The sequence below is a fragment of the Triplophysa rosa genome, linkage group LG16 (genome assembly GCF_024868665.1).
Source record: "Triplophysa rosa linkage group LG16, Trosa_1v2, whole genome shotgun sequence".
In the NCBI taxonomy this organism is placed as follows: domain Eukaryota; kingdom Metazoa; phylum Chordata; class Actinopteri; order Cypriniformes; family Nemacheilidae; genus Triplophysa; species Triplophysa rosa.
The window spans coordinates 14,621,937-14,647,684 of NC_079905.1; the positions used below are offsets into that span (position 1 = coordinate 14,621,937).

General features: G+C 38.8%; 1 protein-coding gene across 3 annotated transcripts in view; it reads left to right on the plus strand.

Annotated features, from left to right (window-relative positions):
- The window catches only part of ripor2 (RHO family interacting cell polarization regulator 2), a 48,418-nt gene that overhangs the window by 17,132 nt on the left and 5,538 nt on the right, over positions 1-25,748 (plus strand). For 2 of the 3 annotated variants that reach the window (XM_057354966.1, XM_057354967.1), the window contains exons 2-16: positions 8,954-9,074; positions 10,299-10,460; positions 10,576-10,654; positions 10,808-10,831; positions 11,207-11,260; positions 19,355-19,504; positions 19,857-19,920; positions 20,043-20,086; positions 20,403-20,528; positions 21,210-21,358; positions 21,556-21,685; positions 21,951-22,097; positions 24,144-24,797; positions 24,968-25,140; positions 25,498-25,663. In XM_057354966.1, the coding sequence (XP_057210949.1) occupies positions 8,954-9,074; positions 10,299-10,460; positions 10,576-10,654; positions 10,808-10,831; positions 11,207-11,260; positions 19,355-19,504; positions 19,857-19,920; positions 20,043-20,086; positions 20,403-20,528; positions 21,210-21,358; positions 21,556-21,685; positions 21,951-22,097; positions 24,144-24,797; positions 24,968-25,140; positions 25,498-25,663 (2,243 nt within the window). The remainder of the gene's footprint in view (positions 1-8,953; positions 9,075-10,298; positions 10,461-10,575; positions 10,655-10,807; positions 10,832-11,206; positions 11,261-19,354; positions 19,505-19,856; positions 19,921-20,042; positions 20,087-20,402; positions 20,529-21,209; positions 21,359-21,555; positions 21,686-21,950; positions 22,098-24,143; positions 24,798-24,967; positions 25,141-25,497; positions 25,664-25,748) is intronic. The other variant, XM_057354968.1, reaches the window with a different exon arrangement.

Sequence of the window (25,748 nt, forward strand, 5' to 3'; positions counted from 1 at the left end):
GGTATCCTTTTTCTCTGAGATGTCAGCATGGGTCACTACAGGCATGAATAATTCTGTTCATTTTGAGATATTCATTTCAGTTGCTTCACAAATATTGCTCTGGCATAGCCCCTCAGTATATATGACAAATTCAGAATTTGATATTTTACAATATAAATATGATGATTTATGACAGTTCTTGAATCACAGTTTCTACTGTTTTTTAAGGAATAAGGATTAGGTCATCCTGTCATTGTTGTCTAATCCTCATGTCATTCCCGAAAACCTGATTTTCTTTACAAAAACCCAGATTGTTTTTTTTTATGTGCTAATTTAATACACACGACTTTATTGCACACTTCATGTCTCTTTCTGTTCTTAGTATTTTCTTAATATTTGATATATGTATATGCTCATACTGTAGCTTTACCAATATACAGTATATTTTCTGTTTATTTATTGTATTTCATCTAAGTTCCATGAACATGTAAACCCACGGTACTTGGCAATAGTGGTTCTGGAGGTGCATCCCAAATCGCGCACTATTCTACGCCATTTTGTAGTATAAATAGTGTGAGTAATGTGTTCACATTGAAAATTCTCAAAAAAGTAGTGCACTTTAAGTACCCGGACGATGCACTCACTCAACCGAAAATATGAAGTATGGAAGTGTGGACATTAAATGTACAATGCACAGATTGATTTTTATTCACACGCATTGTGCCGTGCGGTTGACGTCATTTGCGCTCGTCTGAGAAACCGATATACTTCCGGTTAGTATAAAACCGTTTAGTATTCCATTTGGGACGATACTACTCTTCTGAAATTCATATACTAGATGGTTGAGTGCATAGTTTAAGTGCATAGTGTATAGTATGTCATTTGGGACACAGCTTGGTTATGATTGACTTCTGTGTAGCACAAAAAAGTTAGCTAGCAATATGCTAATGCTAATAATTTCTCCTACAATTACTGAATGACTAGTAAAATGCACTACAATTTCCAAATACAACTACCAAATAAAGCTGCAAGTTACTGTATTCAAAGTCTTTTGAAGTCATATAATAGCTTTGTGTGAAGAACTGACTTAAATTTGATTCTGCCGTTATTTGTTTTTCCACATAAAATCCAATCTCTCCAACAACAGAAAATAAACGGAAAGATATTTCTGTTTTTGGGCTGCTGTGGGAGAGGGAGGATGATTTTTTCCCGTCATATCACTACTGACATTTGATCTGGATTTGTTTAGATTAAAACTAGTTTTAGCCTGATCTTTTCTGTTATTCTCAGACACACACAGTATTTTCCTACAGCCTCAATGTCTCCATCATGTCTCCTTATTTATTCAAATGTTTATCATTAGCAGTGCTTTCTAAAGCGCTATTGCTGATACTTTGGGTCCTATATACTTTTATTGAATATCGTAGAGACTTATGGGTGGCCTAGTAAGCAAACGCCAGTGTTAGGTTAGTTACTCTGAAAAAGTAATTAATTACTAGTTACGAATTACATAATCCGTAGAGTAATTAGATTACTGTACAAATTACTCTCTCCAAAAAGTATTTAATTACCTATTACTAATTACTTTCTATATCCTACAGTATATCAACCTTGATTAGTTAAGTGATTCAAATGTAGACATGAAACGGCTCTTTTAATTCATTCAAATAAATAATATAAAACTACATGAAGTAGTATTATTAACTTATGCATTTAAAAGTTAGACTTTGAATTTTAATGTCAATTCCAGTATTGTATTTAGTTCAATTACATCTAAGTAACTGTAATTAAATTACAGAAATAATAAGAGTAATCCCTTATTTGACTTTTTAAGGGAAAAGTAATTAAATTACAGTAACTAATTACTTAGTAACTAGTGACACCCAACACTGGCAAACACCCTCAACATCCTAGCGTTGCGGCAGTGACTTGCAGCAGCATTCTCATGTATTTATGTTCTGTAAATATTAGTGAGTGTCCAGTATGGTACCAGATCAATGTGTCACTCACTGGATGCAAATTGTCAATCCTCTACATTCAAGCTTAGTTCATCACACTTCACACTTTCATCATACATTCAAGCTTAGTTCATCACACTTCACACTTTCATCATACATTCAAGCTTAGTTCATCACACTTCAGAGATGTGTTTGTTCCTCTTTGCTATCTCTAAGAACACAAGGCAACTCTGACAAGCATCATCCACCACAGCTGGAGTCATTGCCACCCTCCCTCACTGCAACATTGCAACAGTATATTTCCTCTATTTTAACTCTCCATTGCAGTAAAAAGTGTCAAAGCGAGTGGTTTCTAAAAGAACAACTAATATTTAGGTGTAATTTGTGTAGCTTGTGTTGTTATATTTACATAATGTCCTCATAAGGCTAAATTTGAGTTTACAAACATTTAATGTGCCTTTGGATTTAAGAGGTTACCGGGTTCAAGTGTGAATCAGGTATCCTGAAATAGTTTTCAGTAACAAGATATTTTGATAACAGTCATGTGCTCTGCAGCAACTGAATTAAATCCTAAATAAATAATCTATTAATGGTAGATATGGGTCAAATACTCCTGCTGAACACAGATATTTGATTGAACGTTTAGTAATAAATTAACAGACGCTTGTTTTTATCATGAGTATTATGTTCAAACCTTGCATGATTTCACTGTAAAAAATTATTCTGTGGCGTAGTAGATTTAAAATCTCGAAATTCTAAATTGACAAATTATTGAGTGAATTCAACTTAATTTGATCCTGTTCAACCCACTAAAACTTGTAAAGGGGATCTTTATTTCATTATTTTGTGATGGGCAAAATAACTAAGCAGTGAATTTTAGAGTTCACAGAATGCTTTGCATGCAACAGCATTAGGCCGTGTTCAGACTTGACTTCTTTTTTGACAAGAAAAAGTGGACAAAGGCACTTTTTTAGCAAAAAAAAAAACGCTGGCCGCGTTTGCTTACAAATAGCAGCCGAACGCCATGACTTCTGTGCCTGTGCAGCGTCTGTGCACGAAGGCAGCCCAGAGAAACAGATAGGCAGCGTAACAGAAGTCTATTAGAATTATAAACAGAGAGCGTCTTTGCAATAACTAATCATGTTAGTTAAAAACTACAATACTAATTTCTTGCTAGAAATGCAATCAGAAGTTGTTGAAAGTGAAAATTAAACTTACATTTATACAAAACTATCCTCCAACGGGCGTTTCGGTCGCCATTTTTTCGAGCTTGAGCCTTCTCGACCAATCACGTTCCTCGCATGTTTTTATGGAAACGACAGGTCTCTGTCATTGGTTAGCTGTTAAAAAGGAGCTTGATGTAGGGCGTTTTTTTTTTTTGAAATGTTGAACTTTTTTCAACCTCATAAGATGCTCTGAGCTGCCGAAAAAGACGCCAGCGCTGGCGTTTAAAAAAGCGCTCAGGACATTTTTTGAAAATATGGTTTACTCCGTGTTGGAGAGAGCTACATGGGAGAGCTCATGATGTGTGTTTCTTCACTCCGTGAACAGTAATGGTGCTAATGGAAGTACTGAGACAACTCTCAGCTTACTTGTACATCATATATGCTGTAAACAATATTACATGTTAAAAAAGATCAAGAAGTTAACTCCTATGCTCAAATTAGTATTTTTTGTTCCTGATTTTTTTTAAGTTTATCATGTGACATGTGCTTGAATTATTTAGGTTATTTTACTTGATTTATTCATGGAATATTGCATTAAAAATATAATTTAGAGTACTTAAAAATATTTTGTGTAATATTGTTACCATCATTTTTTTTTAACTAACTATCAGTGTCATTTTTTACAGTGTTGGTTAAATATAAGCTATTATTATGGATCACAGATCAGAGTTGCTGAATGACTCCATGCCTTTGATGGACATTATAAATATGTTATAAAGCTACACACTCTTATGAGGATGATAAAAATGTAACAGCCTAACACATCAGATGGATGTGTTAAGCTGTCATCATCTCCTTTAACATTTTAACATCTTCCAACCTTTACGTTGATGACCTATGTTGACTTTTGACCTATAAGAAGGACAAATGCCATCTGCTGCGTTCTATTCAAAAATGGAGAACATGCAGCATATGATGAATTATTTTTTCGGTTTCCTTTCTTTAAGAAACATTTCTTTCTAACTTAATAGTCTGAAGTATGCTTTTCCACTACAAATAACCTTTTGTGAAACAAAGATTCAGAACCATTTAGCTAAATGTGGTGTGAAGGAAGAGTGTCTCCACTAACCTTTGCTAAACAGATTTTTTATTATGTAATATCGAAACTGTAAATTATTGATGCGTTTTATTTGCTCCAAAATGTTTATTACTGATTGTGTACATTGCCCTGGGCAGCATCTTGTTTGCGTGGTGTCATAAACTCAAGGCTGAAGAATTCTGCCTATTTACTGAGTTGGAAGTTTATGGTGAATTGGTTTTCTATTTTACAAGTGACTTGCAGATTCTGACTTTCCAAAGTGAGGGGAATGGAACTTTACTGAGCCAAGTTTCAACTCCGAGGGAGTGTTTTTTATATTTCCTTATACATTCTTGTCTAACTAACATCTGAGCTGGTTGGAGATACAGTAGATTAAAGGGATAGTTCACCCAAAAAATGAACATTTTGTCATCATTTACTCACCCTTTTGTCATTTTAAACCTGTATGACTTTCTTCTGCAGAACACAAAAGAAGATATTTTGAAGAATGTTGATAACCGAACCCATTGACTTGCATTGGGTTTTGTGTCCATACAATAGAAGTGAATGGTACTGCCGTTGTTTGGTTACCAAACACTAAACTCTCTCCAACTCTATCACACTTCTCTGGTTTGAAGTTTTGTGTCCATTGGCTGTTTGCTTCTCTGTCACACACATTACTAAGACATGAGTGGAACAGGGTCAGTCGGTCACTGCCAGATGGTTGACATTAGTTCTCTGACCTGGCATGAAGGCCAACACTGTTAGATAATCCAGGGCGGGGTGGATTGCAAGTGTCAACGTGGAGTAAGACTATGGCTAAACTGAGTGTTGGACAACTGCTGGGATTGTAGCTGGGCGGTTTGAACTCCTACCTATGTACAGAAGATGGCATACAGAGGAAGACAACAGGGCCTCAGAGAGCAGAATGATGGGAGGAGGCCTGTGGTGGGGTGGGGTCTGTAATAGCAATGTTATTGTACTGAACACATTGTGCATTGTCTATTGTTACTATAGAAACTATAATTTATACAGGCATTAGGAAACATGCTGCGGTTAAAGTGCTGAGTGGGCTGAGATTGATGATGTACATGCATGCAGCGAGTGTCCGCTTGGGCATGTGTGCATGTAAACGTGCACCAATATTGTTTTGAAGAACATTGGTAACCAAACAACTTTGGCACCCATTGACTTCGATTGTGTGGACACAAAAATCAAAGTGACATTTCTCAAAATATCTTCTCTTGTGTTCCACCGAAGAAAGAGATATATGCAGGTTATGAGCAACATTAGGGTGAATAAATGATGAGAGAATTTTCATTTTTGGGTGAACTATCCCTTTAAGAGTTATCATTGTTCAGCACAGCTTAACCCTACTCCATCAAAACTGACTGACTGTTTTTCTTCCGTTAAAGCTCTCAGGGTTTTTCAAGAAGAGAGGCACCATGTTGTGTCCGATTCATCCGTTTGTCATCTTTGCATTGTGTTGGGTCAGACAGACATCAAGAATTCATAATGTGGGACACTGCTTGAGCGGAATTGAGGGACTTTTGTCACAAGTTGCTCAGGACGTCTTCATTCAATATTACGCCAGCCGTATTTCAAGACCCCCTACACCCTCAATAACAGGCCTGACAAAACGCGGTCCCTGCTGGAGGAGGCAAATTAATGAAGCCCCCCTCCCTTGTTCTTTGCTCTCCATCATCCGTCTCTCACGGTGAAGAGTTCATAGTTGGGTGCCAGGCGGCTGTACTCAGAATACTCATGAGAATACTCAAGACGGCAGGCCTGAATAGAATGAGTGGAACAATCCCAGCATGCACCTGGTGGCACAGTATTGCTTTGTGTTCTTGAAACGCATCGGGAGACTGAAGTAGATCCTTTCGTTTGTTATGTTGAGCTATTGGTTATAGGTTTCCTTGTGTTGACTTCTGTCATTCTAAACAGAAAATATTTTTTTATTAGACTATTTTTGTACGAGACTAATTTGATTTATTTATTAAAGGTTTTATTACATGCATCCAGACATCCACAATTAGTGTTTTGGGATTGTAAAAGTATAAATAGTTGCAAAGTGGTGATATTGTTTGGCAGAGTTTGCAGTTTTAGACTTTTATGAGTTTAACAAGTGCAATTTGTCTTTTTATACATTTTATTTGTTATGTGTTTAAAGCTGCAATCTGTTACTTTATTGTTTAAAATAAACAAGAATCAGGTATTGAGCAAGTAGATAGACCACTTTAGAAGACGTAAACAACGCTGGTTCAACGCTGGTCCAGAAGAACCTGTTTCAGTTCAAACACTACACAAACGTCTGAACAAAATACAACCAATAGAACATTTATTACCGAATCAAAATGTTAAACAAATATCTAAGATTGAGTTATACATGTAAAATAAAAAGATTAAAAAAAAGAAACCGAAAGTTCTGCTTGGACCAGTTTCTACGTCTTTCAAAGTGGTTCATAAAAACCCTATCCCAAATTACAATATCATAAAGATTTAGAAGTATACCTGTTGGGTACGATTTAATGGGAAATGTGATTTGACGTCATTTCATTTGACGCATAAAATTATGTAAAGTAATCAGAAATGTTATGTTTCAAACAGAGATGATGGCGATAGAGCGGCTATTCCCTTATTGGGACATCCTGCCTCCCAATTCGCATAATATCCGTCCTAAATAGTATTCGAAATCAGAATTAGTATGTCCTTCCCAAACCATAGGGTGTTAAAATTAGTATTCTTAAAGTACATTTACATTTAGTCATTTAGCAGACGCTTTTATCCAAAGCGACTTACAGAGAGTTCAGGGAGCAATACAGCGATATGTCATACAGGAGCAATAATACAATAGGTGCTAATACAAAGTTACTAGTTTCAACAATAGCCTGAACAATACCTGTTGAGAGAGATGTTTTTTTTTCAGAAGTACACTTTTCATAACACACTTTTTAGGGTGTAGTATAAGTAGTCGTATGGAATATAGCAACAGGTTGTAACTTTAATGTTCTTTTTCAATGAATTGCATGCACTTGAAGTACTCAACCTATTAATAGCTTTTGTTATCGGAATAACCAAACTATTTGTCAGTAAAATAAAGTACAGCAAGGTACAAAAGTCCACGTTGTAAAGTCAAAGCAGCCAATGTTACAGTGCCTATAAATAGCCTGGTACATGTCATAACAAGGGTCTTTTGTCTTTCCCTTGCAAAACAAGACGGATCACAGTGCCCCGTTGCTTTTGTGTAGCTCCATCCCAGCAATTATGTGTCTATGATAATCCGCTGCTCAAAGCAGAGACCCAGAGGTGTATGGTTACCCCGGCACACCACCCCTATATGCAGCGTAACCTCCGCCATACCATATACTAACTATTCAAATATACACAAACAGATCTGAAGGGAAGGTTCATATCTGTCTACTTAGTAGATGCATACTCTAACCTAGATTTGGTTTTATGCTCTAGATCACAGTGCCAGGAGGGGTTGTGATGGTTATATTATGTAGAGAATCATTGCTTCTCTCACATCACTGATCTCATTGCTTCATTAACCTCAAATCATTGACATCATCCTGCTTTGCTCTGATGTATTATGGGAGTTTGGAGATCAGCTGTAACTAAGGACAAGGTTGGGTGTAACTAGTTACTAAGTAATTAGTTACTGTAATTTAATTACTTTTCCCTTGGAAAAAGTAAAGTAAGGGATTACTCTTATTTTTCTGTAATTTAATTACAGTTACTTCTGATGTAATTAAACTAAATACTTTGTGTAATATGTGTGTGTGTAATAGTGGAATTGACATCAAAATTCAAAGTCTAACTTTAAAATCCGTATTTATTTAATGTATAATTCTCACATTTGTAATACTTTGGTCAGTTAATAAGAGTACTTTATGTAGTTTAATATTATTTATTTGAATCAATTAAAAGAGCCGTTTCATGCCCTTGAATCACTTAACTAATCAAGGTTGATGTAGGATATAGAAAGTAATTAGTAATAAGTAACTATATACTTTTTGGAGAGAGTAATTTGTACAGTAATCTAATTACACTATTGAATATGTAATTAGTAACTAGAAATTAATTACTTTTTGAGAGTAACTTACCCAACACTGACTAAGGAGATCAGGAATTAGCTTGAAGGCTTTATTGTATGACAGGTTTTTTTTGCTATTTTGATTCTTGCCTTTCGTTTGAAATGAGTGATGATGTTGAGGTTTCTAGAGTCCATTAGACTGTTAGGTTTCTAAGTGCCTCTTTTTGTGTCTTAAACTGCTGCGGGCTCAGGTGGCATTGAGCAGTTTATAAACCTGCGAATGTGCACCGTATGGGGTCTTCTCAATGCGTATTGCTATTTTTACATCTCTGTGTACACAAGAGAGTAAGTGAGCTTTTGTTTATGTAGCAAGAGATTAAGTTATAAAACGAAAACTCTTTTTGCATAATGCATCGTATCCATTTGTCTTCAATTCTTAGTATTACCCTAAAAAATGCTCATCTACACGGGTTCTTTAAAAATCAAATAGAAACAACGTAGCATCCGAACAACTTTGGCATGCTATTTTCAACACACTGCTACAGTGTGCAATAGTTTGGTCCCCAATCATAACATTTGGATTTGGATTTCGAAATGAGCATTTCCTCAACAGAACAGTTGCAAGCTGAAAAATAAGCTAAAAAACCAAATACACTCATTTCCACGTAGCACGTCCCTCTTATCCGTGCAGCTGACCTCGCTCTTACCCATAATCCTCTCTTCCCCCCTGCAGGAGTGTCATCCCGCTTCCCAGACATCATGGCTGCTGGCACTCACTCTCCTGGAGGGCCCAATGGAATCATCCGGAGTCAGTCGTTTGCTGGATTCAGCACCCTGCAGGAGAGACGCTCACGGTGAGGTCACATGTGCTGTCAGAGGATTAAAGACTCCATTATAAGCGAAATATTTCCTGGATAAATATAAAACCTCACGGACACCTAGTATGGCAAAATTGCATTTTGTGCATTTTATATGAACTACATCTGCATTTAAACAGGTGTTATAAGGATTTGCAGGGAAGGGAGATCTTAGATGTGTGTACAAAGTGTTTGAATTACAATAACTATGCATCCAAAGCGCTGCAGTAATAATCATCACATTAGATCAGCGGTTCTCAAGGGGGCCTCAGAATGACTAATAATTTAAAACGTTTTAAAATATCAAGCCCTGAAATATTTTATTGGGTTGAAATGTTGAGATTTATGTGAGTGGGAACGGGGCATTTGAATATTGTTGAATACAGTGGGGGGCCTTTTTCCTACCATGGTAGTCAGTGGGGGTTATAAGCATTCTTCCAAATATATTTCTCTTTGTTCATCAGAACAAAGAAATTTGTACAGATTTTGAACAACTCGAAGGTGAGGAAATGTAGAGAGAATTTTCATTTTTGGGTGAAGTATCCCTTTAACGCGTCCATATTTTCAAGTCGTAAAAAAAGAGAGTCAATCTAGTCTATTGACACAATCTTTAGCAAAGTTAATAGGCCAATGTAAAAGTCATTAAAATCATAAACAGTGCAAATAAATCTAATTAAATATGACGTCTCTGGGCATTAAACCAAGAATGGAGTGTGAAACCGTGAAAGCATTACTATTAAAGAGCGCGTGTGTTTTAAAATGATTGTGTGCATCGTGAATGACCCGCAGGCAACAGCACGTGCTAAACAGTGGCCTAGATTTACCGCAGTCAAACCTCCAGTGCTCTTCGCCTGCATGTGACAAGTTCAGACATGTCAAACCACCAACTGCCATTGTGACATTAAGAAATAAGAATACGGGATATTATTAGATGTGGCGACGGCTGTCACATCAGAGCCGAGCTAATAAGCAGCCTGCATTTAGACAGAAGTATTAAATATCAAGAAGCATAGAGGAAGAGTGACATTACAAACAGAGCATTACCAGCTTTAGTCCGGGTTTTGGAAGGCATCTTTAAAGGCTTTAGCAATTAATAAAGGTTATTATTTATATGCATATGCATAAACGAGGGCCAACGTGAACCACTGAGACAACAAGTCTCATTCTCCTCTGAAGTAATATTTGACCAGAATGTGTTCTCATGCGTCTGTATGTTCTCAGGTGTAACTCCTTCATTGGAAACTCAGCCGTGCAGAAGAAGCCCATCTCAAAGCCCAGGAAGCCCCATCTGTCCGGCCACAAGTCCAGCAGCAGCAGCAGCTCACGAGATCCACAGCCCAAAAGAGTGGAAGAAGTTTACGGAGCCCTCAAACAAGGCCTGGAGTGAGTCACAGTTTTCTCCTTTTCCAGACAGTCGCATTCTCTGTTCGCACATTTACTAGACGAATCGCTGTTCCTCACAAAGAGTGGTGTTAATGTCCTCTTTTCTTTTTGTCAGTGAGTATCTGGAGGTGCATCAGACGGAGTTGGAGAAACTCACCTCCCTCATGAAGGACATGAAGAGGAACTCTAGGCTGGTGAGACAGGATGTGACATCGTCAGGGTGTCTATTGAAACGGATTGAAATTTATGTAACGGGATGTAGTGCAAATGAACGTTTTAAAATAACAACAGTGATTTGTTGATTTTCAAGTATTTCCACTGATTTTACCTTTCTATGTGTTTTTTAGGGTGTGCTGTATGATCTGGACAAGGTAGGGTCCCTAAACGCACACTTTTATAGGGACAGTTCACCCAAAAATAAAACCTCTTACGTCATTTATTTATCCTCATGTCAAAACCTGTGTATGACTGTGGAACACAAAAGAAGATGGTTTGAGAAATGTCTCGGGGGTTTGTGTCCATACAATGGAAGTCAGTGGGGCTCGGTGTTGTTTGGTTATCAATGTGCTGCAGAAGAAAGAAAGTCATACAGGTTTGAAATGACATGAGGGTGAGTAAACAATGACATCGTTTTCATTTTTGGGTGAACTATCTTTTAAAGGTCTTAAGAGAAGTTAACTTGTCTTAACCTGTTTATTAAAAGGAAACGGCATTCTTGTTTTTTTTGTCCTCTTTCTCTCTGGCAGCAAATTAAGACTATAGAGCGATACATGCGACGACTGGAGTTCCACATGAGCAAGGTGAATTATATACTCTTTATATTTTATGTGTACTTGGCTTGAATATGTTTTTCTGAATATGTCAGTGCATTACACTAATTGAAATGTCCAAGTTACTGTACTTGCATTGTACTGCGGTGCAACGTTTTGTCATCAGGACACGGCCGCTCTGTGTTTCTAATGTCCTGAGTCACTTTGAGTCACCTGGTTTGGCATTCTCCATTCCTCGGAGTCATGCTGTGTTCGGAGGGTTTTAGTGATACGCAGGTGTCAGGTGGGTGTCTGCAGTGAACAGGAGTAGCGGTTTGCTCAGCAGCACGTCTTATCTCAGGGTAGCTATGGCAACTTGATGATGGGAGCTTTGAGGCTGTTGAAGAGCAATTCTTAGCTCAAATTAGCCTTACACGCTTGAAATTAGCCTCCACGTTCAGCTTGCCCACAGGAACACTTGAAACTGTGTGGTATTATAAGGCCAAAGAGACTATTGATTGTAAAACATTTTTGTTTACATTTTAGCAGTTAGAACATTTTGTGCCTGACTTGAGGTAATTTGCAGAAGTGCTGTTTTCTCCTGGGTTTCATGCTGTTTAAGATTGGCACTGGATGTAGGTCAAAGCAATTCCCTTTAGTGATGAACAAACCTCTGATGACTGAAGCCAGGGTGTTAATGTGCACATGCATGTCTAAGAGAAGTACTCTGTGTTTTATCTGTGATTTTAGTGTAACTATTTGAGAAATGTTAAAAAGGTGAGCTGTGCTGCCACTTCTTATAAAGTCACAAAGAAGACCACTGTGCAAAGAAAATATATGTTTATATCCATTAACTGTCAATATGTTCATTTAGTATATACACTGTATGGGTAGTTGACAAATAAACTGTAAATGTGTCCTATGGTGTGACAGCCAAAATTCATAAAACAAACTGTTAATAATATTTTATATTGTATTTATAATATAAAATAGCATAAGAGAGAGTTATCGTCGTTGTTAGTTTTTTCTAAATTTTTGCTGTGACACCATAGGACACATGTAAGATTTATTTGTCAGCTACCCATGTTCAAAAATATATAGAATAATACTTATATGTGTTCATATATTATATTATTACATTATATATAAGGAATTTCTGCTTTTCATATATATTGAAAAATATTAGCACTTGGTTCCAATATGAAATGTTTTATTTTTATTTTCTAGTATAATGTCTAAGTACATTTTTGACAATCACAAATCAAATCTTAGAAATTTAAAATTTTCTTCTAGACAGCACTGAGATTAAAACTGAGAAAATATTTTTTGTCTTGTTTTTCAGTACCAAATGTCTAAAAATTCAAAATAATTTAGCTAATTAGAAGTTAATTGACTTATGATGTTAAAATGGGGTAAGAGTAAAGTTTGGATGTGCTTTGTTTGTTTTAAGCATCAACTCAACTTAATTTTGATATTTTATCAGATGAACAAGACTTATTTACTATGACATTTTGCTTCTCAAGTATTTTTTTGACATTTTGGCAGTGTACTCAGATTTGTCAAGATACCGAAATATGCAAATCAGAGTTTACCAAATAATTTAAGTTGTATTATCCACAGTATTTTGTTACCACTATATATTGTGTGGCAACATTCTTTCGATTTGTTTCTATTTGATATATATTCTATATAGATCTATTCTATCCTGAAGAATTTTAAAGGAAAACGTTGATACATAAATATAAATAAAAAAACAACTGAGATCCCTATCGATGGAGGAGCCATTAATTAAGTTATGCTTCGCTTGGGCTTTGGGTTTGATTGGCCTGGGAGTTGTACTAAATTTAAGTTAGGTTTAACTAGTTTTAAACTGAACCTGTGCACATCTGAGGAACTTTATGCAGAAAGATAAAATCAAAGTCTTTTCAGTTATTAGCTGTCCTGTTTAAGCAGTTTTCCATGGCTTGATGAATAAGGAAAATGAAATATCGATGCGCATACAAGGATTTACTACAAATGACCCTGATGCTGTTGTTTTGTTTCATAGCCTCTGTTTAACACAGTCAGCAGAAAGAAACACATTGATCCCTGTAAGTGCTGTGGGTAAATAAACCAGTGATGAATTAAGGCAATCGATATCTATGTTTCTGTCATGACGAGACTATAGTTATGTGCCTCTCACAGAAAAAAAGCTGTATTAACTTCCCCATCACACATAGATATATATAACTAGATGCCGCATTCAAGCCCTCCAGGCACGTAGACGTGTCCGCCATCTTGGAACAGTCCACTGACATCACTCACAGTTGACTAGAATGCCCCAACACAAGCCATGGCTGTGGAAACCATGGGGATTTAAATTCCTGAAAATGGGATACCCTTTCGTTGTTGTCATGTGTTAGTGTAGCAGATATAATGTTTGAGCTTACGCAACAATAAATATGTTTTCATAATCATACACAGTAAGCTTGATTTTGAGTGTTAACGGACTTGCTCGCACCGTTCCAATATAGCTGACGACCTACGGATAGCGGCCCACAGAAACAGATGCTAGCATCTAGTTATTTATATCTATGCCCATTGCAGCCCTTTTTTCTCACATGCCTACAGGAAGTTAAGCAATGCCAACAGGAAGTTTTACAACAGGTTGGGCAGGTGTCATCTCAGAAGTAGATCATGCTCGATCTTGCAGACGAGTTCCAGCTAATTCTTGCAAAGTCTGTACGAACTGAGATGTCCTCATGATAGATATCTTCTGTTATCATCCATATTCTCTGATCGGGGCCCTAAAGAGTGTTTAATGTGAGTGAATTTAATCTTTGTTTAGTCAGGCATTGGTTTATTTTGTTTGGGTAGGGGGGGTCTGAATCCATAAACACCCATGACTTAAGAGGATTTTCCACCCGCCAGATGACTTAGTTCTTTTAAAATACCGCCATCGTACTGTGCGCATGTTTTCGTGGTGTATTTGGACCAGCTGTGTGCTTTTGGCTTGTTTTTTGACTCGGTAGGCCTAATCCGAACCCTCACACTTGCGATGGACACTATGCTGCCCAACAGCTGTTCGCACATGCATGGGTGGGTCGAGGCGCGCCTCGGACCTCTGCTGTCATCTAAAATGAAACCTGTGCCCAGAAATGCTCCCAGCGGTTTGCAGAAATTCGAATCTGGGTGTGTGTGATTCAATCTGCCCCAGATGCCTAATCCTTCAGAACACAACACTAGTATAGTGACACACATTTTGTGTCTGACACATTTTTTGCGACAATTTTTGGGGGAAATGGGTAAGATTTAAGCATTTCGGCTCTGTCTGTGACTTTAACACAATGAAAAGTGAAGCAGATCACTGCTTGGCTTGTTGTGCCAACTTCTCTTGCTCAGAGGAAGTGGGCACTTGTGTTTGGTCGCTGCCGGTCTGTTTCACCCACTTCCAGCGTCGCCTCTAAGAACAAATGCTTTGGGCACAGCAGATGAAATCGCAAATCGGTCTTTTAGCGGACATGAATATTTAACAGTGGCAATATAAGTTTGGCAGAGTGTGTAAGAGAGGCTGTGCTTCTTTCTGCTGCGTCCGTTTCCATAAATGTTGTTCGAACAAACACAAAAGGCTGCCGGACCCTGTGCAGCCAACCTGAGCTACCCACAATCCTGCTTGTCGCGACTCCTGTTTAGACTAATTCTGTACATGCCTTTGGGAATGTTTGGGATGTCATTTGGGAGTGTGAGGATTGGCATGCTAACATGCGTACGGATATACCGCAACATATTTCTACACCACATATGCCATTGCTGTTTAAAATAGGAATCATCATGTGCTTCTGAAACCTCGGATGTCCAAATTCACTGTTTTACAGGAGATGGAAAAAACCACTGTACTGAAATGATACTGTGTTGTCAAAGCATTGAAAGCACTTTTTAAAACTTTTTATTGGTTTGTTAGTTGCAAAATACAGTAACAAACATAAAGGGTGACTAATAATAATGATTTATGACCAAAAATATAAATGACGAAATATGGAGATACAAGGTTTCAGAAGGACAGCATTGACAGTTCCGTGATCTTTTGAAATGAGCTAAAAATAAGGTGCCGTGCAAACACCCTGTAAATTTTAGAACTCCAAACCTCTTCGGTCTTGATCTTTTGAGTCTGAGCTAAACATTCCTAAACATTCCTGTGTGTAGCACGTGTCTGCATCTCCAAACAAAAGTGTCTGATAATATCAGAATGTAATGCAAAATCTGAAAAGAGGCTGTTATTTGAAGTTTTTTTACCCAGTCAGTGAATACTATGAAGCCCATTTCACATTCAAAGAACTGTGTTTTCTAGGAGTCTTAAGGGACAGTTCACCCTAAAATGAAAATTCTGTCTTTATTTACTTACCCTCGAGTTGTTCCAAATCTGTATAAATGTCTTTGTTCTGATGAACACAGAGAAAGATATTTGGAAGAATGCTTGCATCCAAACAGTTCTTGGCCACCATTGACTACCATGGTAACAAACATTTCTTTTAAGATTTCTTTGTTCTGTTGAACACAAAAGAAGATATTTTGAAGAATGTAGGAAAGCAGCAGTTTTGGGGCGCTTTTGACTACCATTGTCATTTTTCCTACCATGGCAGTCAATGGTGGCCAAGAACTGTTACAATCATTCTTCCAAATATCTTTCTCTGTGTTCTTCAGAAATTTATACAGATTTAGAACAATTTGAGAGTGGGTAAATGATTACTGAATTTTCATTTTTGGGTGAACTGTCCCTTTAAGGCAGTGGTCTTCAACTACTTTTCTTTGAGGGTCAGATTCTAAGAGTATAAATATGATATGGGCCAGTTTTTTTTACCATATCCTCATTTCGACTGTTATTTTGTATTTCTGTTATTTATTGCATTTTGTTCCTTTTATACTGTTGTTTTTGCTATACATATACTGTAGGTGATATATTAAAACATGCACACAAATAATGCATCCAGTATTTGTGCATTTTCACGATATTTTATTAAAGGGGATATTGTCTTTTTAATTGTATTTTATATTCCTTAATGCGTTGGTTTATCCAAAAATGAAATTGCTTTTAATTTACTCAACCCCAGTCCCCAGTACTTTCAAGATGTAGGTGGCAGAAGATATTTATGAAGATATTTGGTTGAATTAATGAAAGTCAAATCAATAAAAGTCAAAAACGCCAAAACATTCAGCACAAAAGTAATGCCTGCCCCTCGACGTTAAACTGCAGTCTTATAAAGCTAATCAATTGGTCTATGCAAGAAACTGAACGCTATTATCGTATCATGTGCCCACGCACATAGAAGGGCAGATCCTTTGAAGTGCAAGTTCTGGAGGGAGATGAACAGTTGTTTTCGTAAATCTACATTTATTCATTTGGCAGATGCTTTTATCCAAAGCTACTTACAAGTAGGAGAGCATATAAACTTTTTGTCAACACGCTAAACAGTACCGTTAGTTTACAAGCCCATGCTACTAGGAGGATTAAAGCTGGAGTAAGCCAAGGAGAGAACGGACAACAATTTTTTTATGTTTTTTTAGACCCAAGACATAGACAGTTATTGGTTAGTCAAATAAATGCTGAACAGTTATGTTTTGAGCTGTTTTTTGAAAGTTGTGAAGGATGCTGCAGTTCTTAAAGTCTCTCCACTTATTTGAAATGTTAAGGCGGGCCAGGTAAAGATGATTGGCGGGCTTCATTTGGCCCGCAGGCCGCCAGTTGACTAGCCCTGCTTTAAGGCCGCCAAAAATAAAAACATTTCACATTTAATTCCAGTCCTAAGACAGAAGGAGTCTTTATATGTTGTTAAAAAACAATTATGACACAATATAACTACATAAATAATTTAAGTAACCATTTCTGCACCTCAGGACCAAAAATTCCCCTTTATATGTAGATGCTGTTTTTCTGTAGACTTGTGTTTTACCAAAATGCAACTCATCAAAATTCACTCATCAGACAGGACGCACCGGGCCCGGGGCGGCCGTGGTGATTCATTTCCCATGCTCCTTAGCTGCTAGAATTCAGACGAGGGGAGTTTATGTAGTCAAATAAACGGGCAGCTGTGTACCACAGCAAGGCAGCGATTGGTGACGGTACGCCTGTGTATGTGTGTGGTACGGTGGGATTACAGTATGTGGTGGAGTTCTCCAGACTTGGGTGGGGTTTTTTCACCCAGCGTAATTAAACCCACAGGACCACCGTCCAGACACTCTATCCACACACACACAGTTTCTCTAGTGTATGCCATTTTTCATAAACCACCCCCACACATCGCACAACACACATCCATCATACACACAGATGATAAACTCTAACCAAAGACAGGAATTAGCCCAGATTGTTTCTTTTCTCACCCTCACCCCCTAATGAGCCACATCAAAAAAGCCACGCATCAATATTTCACAGCCCTTCGCTGCATGCGTTTCAATATTTCCATTCGAGTTAGCATCTGGCAAATTTTGCATCGCCCTAAGAAAAACAGTACATTACAAAAGGATCTTCAAACTAAATGACTCACTATGGAAAACTTTTATGTGTATTTTGTTTGTGTGTTTTTTTTGCTCTGTCCGTGATTGCACGCACTTAGTGTTAAATGTGTTGAACCCGTACCTTCATGCTACTAAAGGAGGAGTTTACCCAAAAATGAAAATTCTCTCATATTTACCCACATGCCATCCCAGACGTCATTTTCTCAGTCCATCACAAATGATTTTCTATTAAAATGCTGTCATATTATGGTTCATATTTTCATGTTTCATCACAAAACCCATAAGATCCAATGAGATTTAAGGTTATTGATGTGACGCCATTTTGAAACCTATGGCTTGGATCTGTTCACGTGTCAATTTTCCTAAATTTGCTCAAAATATACATTTTTTACAAGTGTTTTTACTGCTCTAAATTTGACTTAGAATTACACTGGCTGTACAAGTCATTTAGTTCACATTTAAAAACGTGTAAATGTATATGTATTATTTCAACTTAGCAGAATATGTTAAACAATTTTGACATACAAAAATAAGTTTCGGCAACTAACCACTGGTCAAAATTTTAAATGGTAAATTGATATGACTTGTTAATCCAATTTGATTGGATTTCAAATTACAAGTCGTCATGAAACTGAAGTAGCGATTGTCTTCTTTTCCGTATCGTGACGTATATCCGAGTGAACAACTTCTAAAAATGAGAAAAAAATGTAGGGCGGGACTTGATTTCGCCCATCCAGAACTGATTGGCGCATTGTCAATTGCTACTATCTTTCCTAGCAGAAACAGTTTCCGATAGCCCCGCCCCCACGCCATTACACGTGACAGGAAGTGAAGAGGTCGTTTTAATGAGGGAGGAACTTAACATTTTTTATTAAAGATTATATAGTTATAAGTTATTAAAGGCACATGAATTAAAATAATGATGTTTGGGGAAAGTGTTCCTTTGAATTGTGCTGTTGGAATCATTCTAAAGCAATCGCACGAATCATCGTTGTGATTCATATTCTGAATCAGTTTGGCTGAGATGATTCGCATAATCACTGTGTATATTTAACATTTTGTTTGTCTGTGGTGCTGCAAGAATGATGATGGCAAAAATTCACTATTAATTCTTTGGTTTAGCTTCGATCTCCTCTGTTTTTCTCCACCATCACTCTTTTCTCCTGCTGCCCCTTATGCCTCACTTGTTCTGTCACTTGCGTTCTATGTGCTCACCCCCATTTCTCTCTCTCTCTCTCTCTCTGGTAGGATTAGCATAGCTAATTTGAGCCGCCCAGTGTTCAGTGAGTTGGGAATGTGCTAAATGTGCATTTCCATGATAAAGGCCGTGGCTACGAGGCCGCTCGTCCGTCACGGCGGTACGGCGTATGCAGTTGTCCTGAGGACTGTTGAGACATCATTGTGCGTTTGCTTTTGAAGTGTTCAAATTCATTTTTCAACACCGAATACAGTATAACACTCCATTGTACCGGCAGAACATTACAGTAGATTGTATAAGCCGTGTTTTGTGGGCTGAATAGGGCAACGTAATAGCACACGTCAGCGCTTTAGAAATCAAAGGAAGCGTTCGTGCAATCTTTAGTTGCCGCCACATGCGTACGTGTGCGTTTGTGTAATTTCTCTGGTCCATTATTGTGCGTTTGTGTTTTACAGGTTGATGAGCTGTATGAGGGTTTCTGCATTCAGAGGCGGTTGCGTGACGGCGCTTGTAAGATGAAACAGGCCTTCACGGCTTCTCCCTCCACCAAAGGCACACGTGAGAGCTTGGCCGAGGTCAGCCGCAGATATAAAGAGTATACTGAGGTACATCATGCACACGACTTGTCTTGTCTATGTGTAAATCTGCTTACACTGCAGCGGAAAACTGTTGTCACTCCGGTTTGGATGGTTACATATCTTTATAAAAGAACTTTTACCTAAAATAAAATGTATAGTTTATCTCTAATGCTGAAAGGTCCACGTGGCAACACATATGAGGTCAATTCTTCACATTTGGCTGCCAAAATGTGAGGACCTCTACAACACGAGGAACAAAATCGCACTTGTGTGACGGGTGCAGTTTTACAGAGAGACGAACACCGGCTGATCTCATATAAGACGCCACAACGGCTGATGCGGTTTGTTTTTTTGTGAACGTCTGTGTTTTGTTCCTCAGAACATGAGCACCTTTGAGGCCGAGCTGGAGAACCTGCTGGGAGAGTTTCATATCAAAATGAAAGGTACAAGATTGTCGTGAAAATAATCACTCCCTTTTGACGTTTTGATATTTTGCTCCCGTTTTGGAAAGCTTCCAATTATTTGTTTTGATTAAAAGCACTTTATTCAATTCCTTTCGTCTCAGGATTGGCTGGTTTTGCCAGGCTTTGTCCCGGTGATCAATATGAGGTAAGTCAGTTAGAAAATCGTGAAATGTCATGATTTTTTCCCCCAGTAATAAACCCATGCATCTGTCTTCTACCGAATGACTAAACGGCTGTTGTAATTGCCCGCTGTTATGCCAAGTACATCAAGTACATCCATAATCACAGTTCTCCCAGCAACGTTTTCTCTTCTGACTGTACGCACCCTCCCAACCTGATGAGATTTAGTCAAACCAAAAACCGAAACTCCCTTTTCTTTACTGCTCTGACAAAATAACTGCACATTTCTGTAAATGTTGCCCCCAGACTCACAAATGTTTATATGTCTCTCCTCCCGACAGATTTTCATGAGATACGGTCGACAGCGGTGGAAGTTGAAGGGAAAGATCGAAGCAAACTCAAAGCAGAGCTGGGATGGAGAAGAGATGGTTTTCACGCCCCTCATTACAGATCTCATCAACATCAAGGTGGGCTGCAGTCCGCTGTGAACTTGATTCCTGCAGTGTGATTGGTTGATTGAAAGGTTGTTCCAGAACCCAAGCCACACTTTGTCGCTTACTACGTTTTTTTTTATTATTATTTCTAACTTGTGCTTCTGTATCGCAATCTCAAAAATTTGAGGTTCCCTATGTATTTATATTTGCATGGGTTAAAGGGACAGTTCACCCATAATTGAAAATTCTGTCATCATTTACTCACCCTCAGATTGTTCCAAACCCGTATACATTTCTTTGTTTTGCTGAACACACAGGAAGAAATTTAGAAGAATGTCAGATCTCGCCCCCCATTGACTCCCATGGTATTGTTTTTCCCTACAATGGGAGTCAATGAGGGTTTGGAACAATCTGAGGGTGAGTAAATATGACGGAATTTTCATTTTGGGTGAACTATCCCTTTAAGTCAAATGTCGTCAAACCGATGCCACCCACAATTCTTTGCGTAAAACTTACAAATCATTATTATAAATTTACCGTTTTGAATCAGCGCTAAGTTCTGAGCGCTGCTTTTGTATGTACTTGCTCAGTAACTGACTTCTATTGATTACTGACTTTATTTTTATTTGCTAGTGTATTGGTAAAGCAGTGTTTAAACAGTTAAACTCCCCTTTTCCAATTTGACCTGGGACATTTGTGCTGACCATCCACCAGGTGACGGAGTTGAAGGGCTTGGCTACCCATATTCTTGTGGGCAGTGTGATCTGTGAAACCAAGGACCTTTTCACCGCAATGCCTCAAGTGGTAGCTGTGGACGTCAATGACCTGGGTACCATTAAACTAAACCTGGAGGTCGCCTGGTTGTAAGTGACCGTTATCTATTAAAACATGATAAAAAAAGCTTTTAATGTGTAGCGTTTCACCACAATGTTGATGTATGCTGCCCTCTTTTGGACGATCAAGGAAGTGACGCTAAATTACATGAGATGACTTCATGCTTACTAATTCTTAAAAATATTGTTTTATATTCTACGTGAACATGTATTTCTTTTTGTTACAGTCCATTTGATGTCGAGGATCTTGCCCTGTCCTCTGGAAACATAAGCAAGGCCACCGCCCTGCAGCGACGGGTGTCTGTGTATAGCCAGGGAACACCCGAGACGCCCACTTTCCAGGACACCTCTTTCTTTGTGAGTGCCATGTAAAACTACACAGTGTAGTTCATTTACAAGTATTTTATCACCATAAGCTGTATTTGCAGGAATGCATTGGACTTTGGCATACATGTGACTTACAAGCTTGGCTGCAGTTTTCTTATGTCCCCTAACCCAACCATTAAAGTAGCTGTTGAATAATACAATGCCTGAAGCTTGTATGCTTCTGTCGAGTTTAAACTCTTGTGACTAATGAATTGTAACCACTCTTGTGACACGCATGCGTGCATCGATGCCAAAGAAGTGGCAGCCGCGGCGGTGGCAGGGCCAGCGGCTCTCGTTCTTGCACGCGCTCCGAGAAACGCTCATAGAGAAACTAAGACGCAGTCGCTCTTTTGGCGACCTGGCAGTCCTGCGACCTCGCTCAAGGTCCAGTCTGGAAGTATATGTGAGTCAGGTGACGGTGTGTCCGGCCGTTCTGTGTGAGCGTGTGCGTGTGGCTTTTCAATTTGCATCTTTTCTTAGCTTGCTTCTTTGTTTTGATATACTCTTGTTTTTACTTCCCCACCAACATTCACACCATTTCTTCTCACTCTTGTTCACGCAGACCTTTTTTCAGCTATGATGTGAACTATTTCATACTTTGCATGCAACCAAGTGTGCTGTAGTTTGATCTATATGAATATACTGTACATGTATTGCATCTGTTCAGCTTGGGAGGTTCAAACCTATTTGTTAAATAGCCTTTTTTTGAAAAGTTAATTTGCAAAAACAGATAACTCAGTTTAAAAAAATCTAAATCATGTTTTTTTATTGTGCATTCCAAGTAATAACCAAAACAACCCAACTGCAGTTTGATTGATAAGTAATAATAACTCAAACAAATACAACTAACACAAAAAAAAATGGTGCTTATATGGTGCTTTTTTTGTTTTTACAAACAAACTCTTCATTTATATTTTAGATTTAAGATTGTTTTCATACGGAACAATATAAAAACTGTATTTAATGTCATATATTTATTAAATATTTATTATTGCATTTATTTATGCAAATTTGAATATTTACTAAAATATTTTAAAACTCTGAACATGTTTAAGTGAGGATGTGAACAACACTTTAAATAAACAGTTTAAACAAACCGATAGGGGTGTAACACACAATTCGATACAAAACACAATATTCGGTCCGCAAAGTAAAAATATCACAATATTTAATTCAAATTAATTTCAAACTGATTTTTAACATATCATTAAGAAAGGAAAAAATGACAAAAAAAACACGAAAACGTACACAAAATTGGATTATTATTAATACACACAAATATGAATACACAAAAATTACACACGTTGACGCAGGTCACATTTGGGCAGCTCAACTAATAGGTTTAAACGGAGGGCAACAGAGGGTCATAGGGTAAAAAAACACGATAGCTCGATAATACATGATATATTACATTACAAAAGAAATGTGTTGTGTCATGATATTGTTACACCCCTACAAACTGACTTATAATATTTAATCTGTCCAAATCTACTGGCTTATTATAAGGGCTGACAGGAAAATGGCATGGTCATTATTAATTATATCAATTATAAATGTTAAATAATACCACGTATCGTTTTTCTTCCAATCGGTAGAATGGGAGTGAATGGGGGGCAGTTTTTTGAAGCTCCAAAAAGTGCATCTATCGATCAAAGAACTGCTCGACTCAGCTCCTTGGTCTTAACAAAGGTCTTCTGAAGCGAATCGATGCGTTTGTTTAAGAGAAATATCCATATTGACAGTGCTATTAACGTTAATGTCTAGCTTCCGTTATCCCTCGGCTGCGCGTGAACCAGAGGCTTGTTTTTCTGGCAAATGACGCAGGCGGTGCGTCAGTTCTGGTGATGAACGCTGCATTTTTCGTTTTGTTCCAATAGGATGCTGTCTCCTATGTGCGGGAGCTTTCGTCACCGTCATTTGCCAGAAAAACAAGCCTCAGGTTCACGTGCAGCCGAGGGATAATGGAAGTATGTTAATAGCGCTGTCAATATGGATATTTCTCTGAAACAAACGCATCGATTCGCTTCAGAAAATGGCCCCCCATTCACTCCCATTCTACCGCTTTTTTTTTGTAACTCCGACTGCATTATTCTTCAAGAAGAAAGTCATATTCATATTCAGGATGCCTTGAGGGGAAATTTAGTTTTACCTCTGAAATATCCCTTTAAAGTGAATCTCCTAGGTCTCGGTCAGACCACAGGGTTTTCCAAAGTTGAAGGGATAGTTCACCCAAAATAAAAATTCTGTCATCATGTACTTACCTACTGCAAATGACTGTATGACTTTCTACTGCAAAACACAAAAGAAGTCATACAGGTTTGAAACGACGTGAGGGTAAGTACATGATGACAGAATTTTCATTTTTTTTGGGTGAACTATCCCTTTAATAAATGACACGAGGAGCCACGTTGATCTTCCTGTTATTTCTTTCTTCCTCTTTCCCTCACAGTCAACTTTACCGGATGACGACTTCGAGAATGGAGGCTGCGGTGTGGCGGAGTGCAAACGTCTGTCCTTCACCTTTTCAGACACGCCCACCCCAAGCCCCGCCCCCACCCAGTCAAATCCTGAGATCATGGTTACTCCCCCTGAGACTGAGCCGCCCTCTCAGCCTGCCCCCCCCTCAGAAAACCATCCAGCTGAAGAAGACGGAGGTGAGGATGGGGATGAGAACGGCAGCGTGTGTGCCAGTGTGGCCAGTGAAGCAGACCTGGAGTGGGATCAGGTTGAGGGCCAGGCATCCGTCACAGGCTCGGGGGCGGTCTCTCTGTGCTCTGAGAGTCAGCTGTCTGTGGTGGGACCAGAGGACGTGGTGTTCCTCGAGTCGAATGTGTCTGATGAAGCATTGGAGCTGAAGCCGGTAGAGCTTGATGGGGAGGAAGGTAGTCTGACCAGGCAGCTGGTGAGGAGGTTGACTTCGTCTGATGTACTGCCTGAAGCCAGTGTGACGAGCTGGGCTGGAGAGGGTAGCAGGACTTTCCTGGAGAGCAGTCTGGAGGAGGCTATCCAGTCCTTGCTCCTGCGACTGGAGAGCCTGGGTCAACGCTGTGTCGAGCTACAGGACTTGGAGCAGGAAGTCATGAGACTCGAAGACCTGCTCAAGGTGAGCAGATAAGATGAGGTTTCTTGTGTCATTCCAAACCTGCGTGACTTCTTTCTTCTGAATGTTGGTAACCAAGCAACGTCGACCCCCATTGACATAAATATTTCATTGTCTGGACACAAAACCACCGAGACGTTTCTCAAAATGTTTTGTTTGTTGTTTCTCCTCAGTGTCGGGTGCCGGCTCACAGGAGCCGTTCTTCAAGTCTCAGTTTGACGGTGGAGAGTGCTCTGGAGAGCTTCGACTTCCTCAACACATCTGACTTTGACGACGACGACACGGGAGATGATGCTGGAACTCTCTCACGCTCGGTCTTCTTTGACATGGAGTCTGAAAGAATCGGGTGAGTTCTGTTATTGTCGCGTTGATGTCACATTGATGTTGAAATCGTTTGTTTACGCGGCTTGTTGGAATGCTTGATTCTGATTGGACAGTCGCGACATGTAAGGGATAATGTACAGGCAGCCGGTTGCTATCGCAGAAATAAGCCCCGACAGTGTGATCAGGACCCGACGCGAAGTGGACCTGGCCAATCAGAATCAAGGATTCCAACGAGCTGTGTAATAATGCGAAATAAGTCCCTTCAGTGTGATACAAGCTGGTCACACTGTCGGGGCTTATTTCTGCGATAACAACCGGCTGTCAATACTATACCTTACTTACAATATGGTGGTGACATTATATATTGCGCGTCCAACAGATCAGGTCAACATCCGGAAGCGAGAGGCCACCTGAGTGAAGCCTTGACGGAAGACACCGGGGTGGGGAACAGTGTTGCCGGCAGCCCCCTGCCCCTCACCACAGGGAACGAAAACCTGGATGTTGCCATTGTTGTTCATCTACAATACTGCAATCATCTCATTCAGGTGATTGGTTTGTTTTCACCTCTGCAATGTTCATCCATGATGTTGGGTGGTTGATTGTAAATATATATTTTCAGTGGTGAAAGGT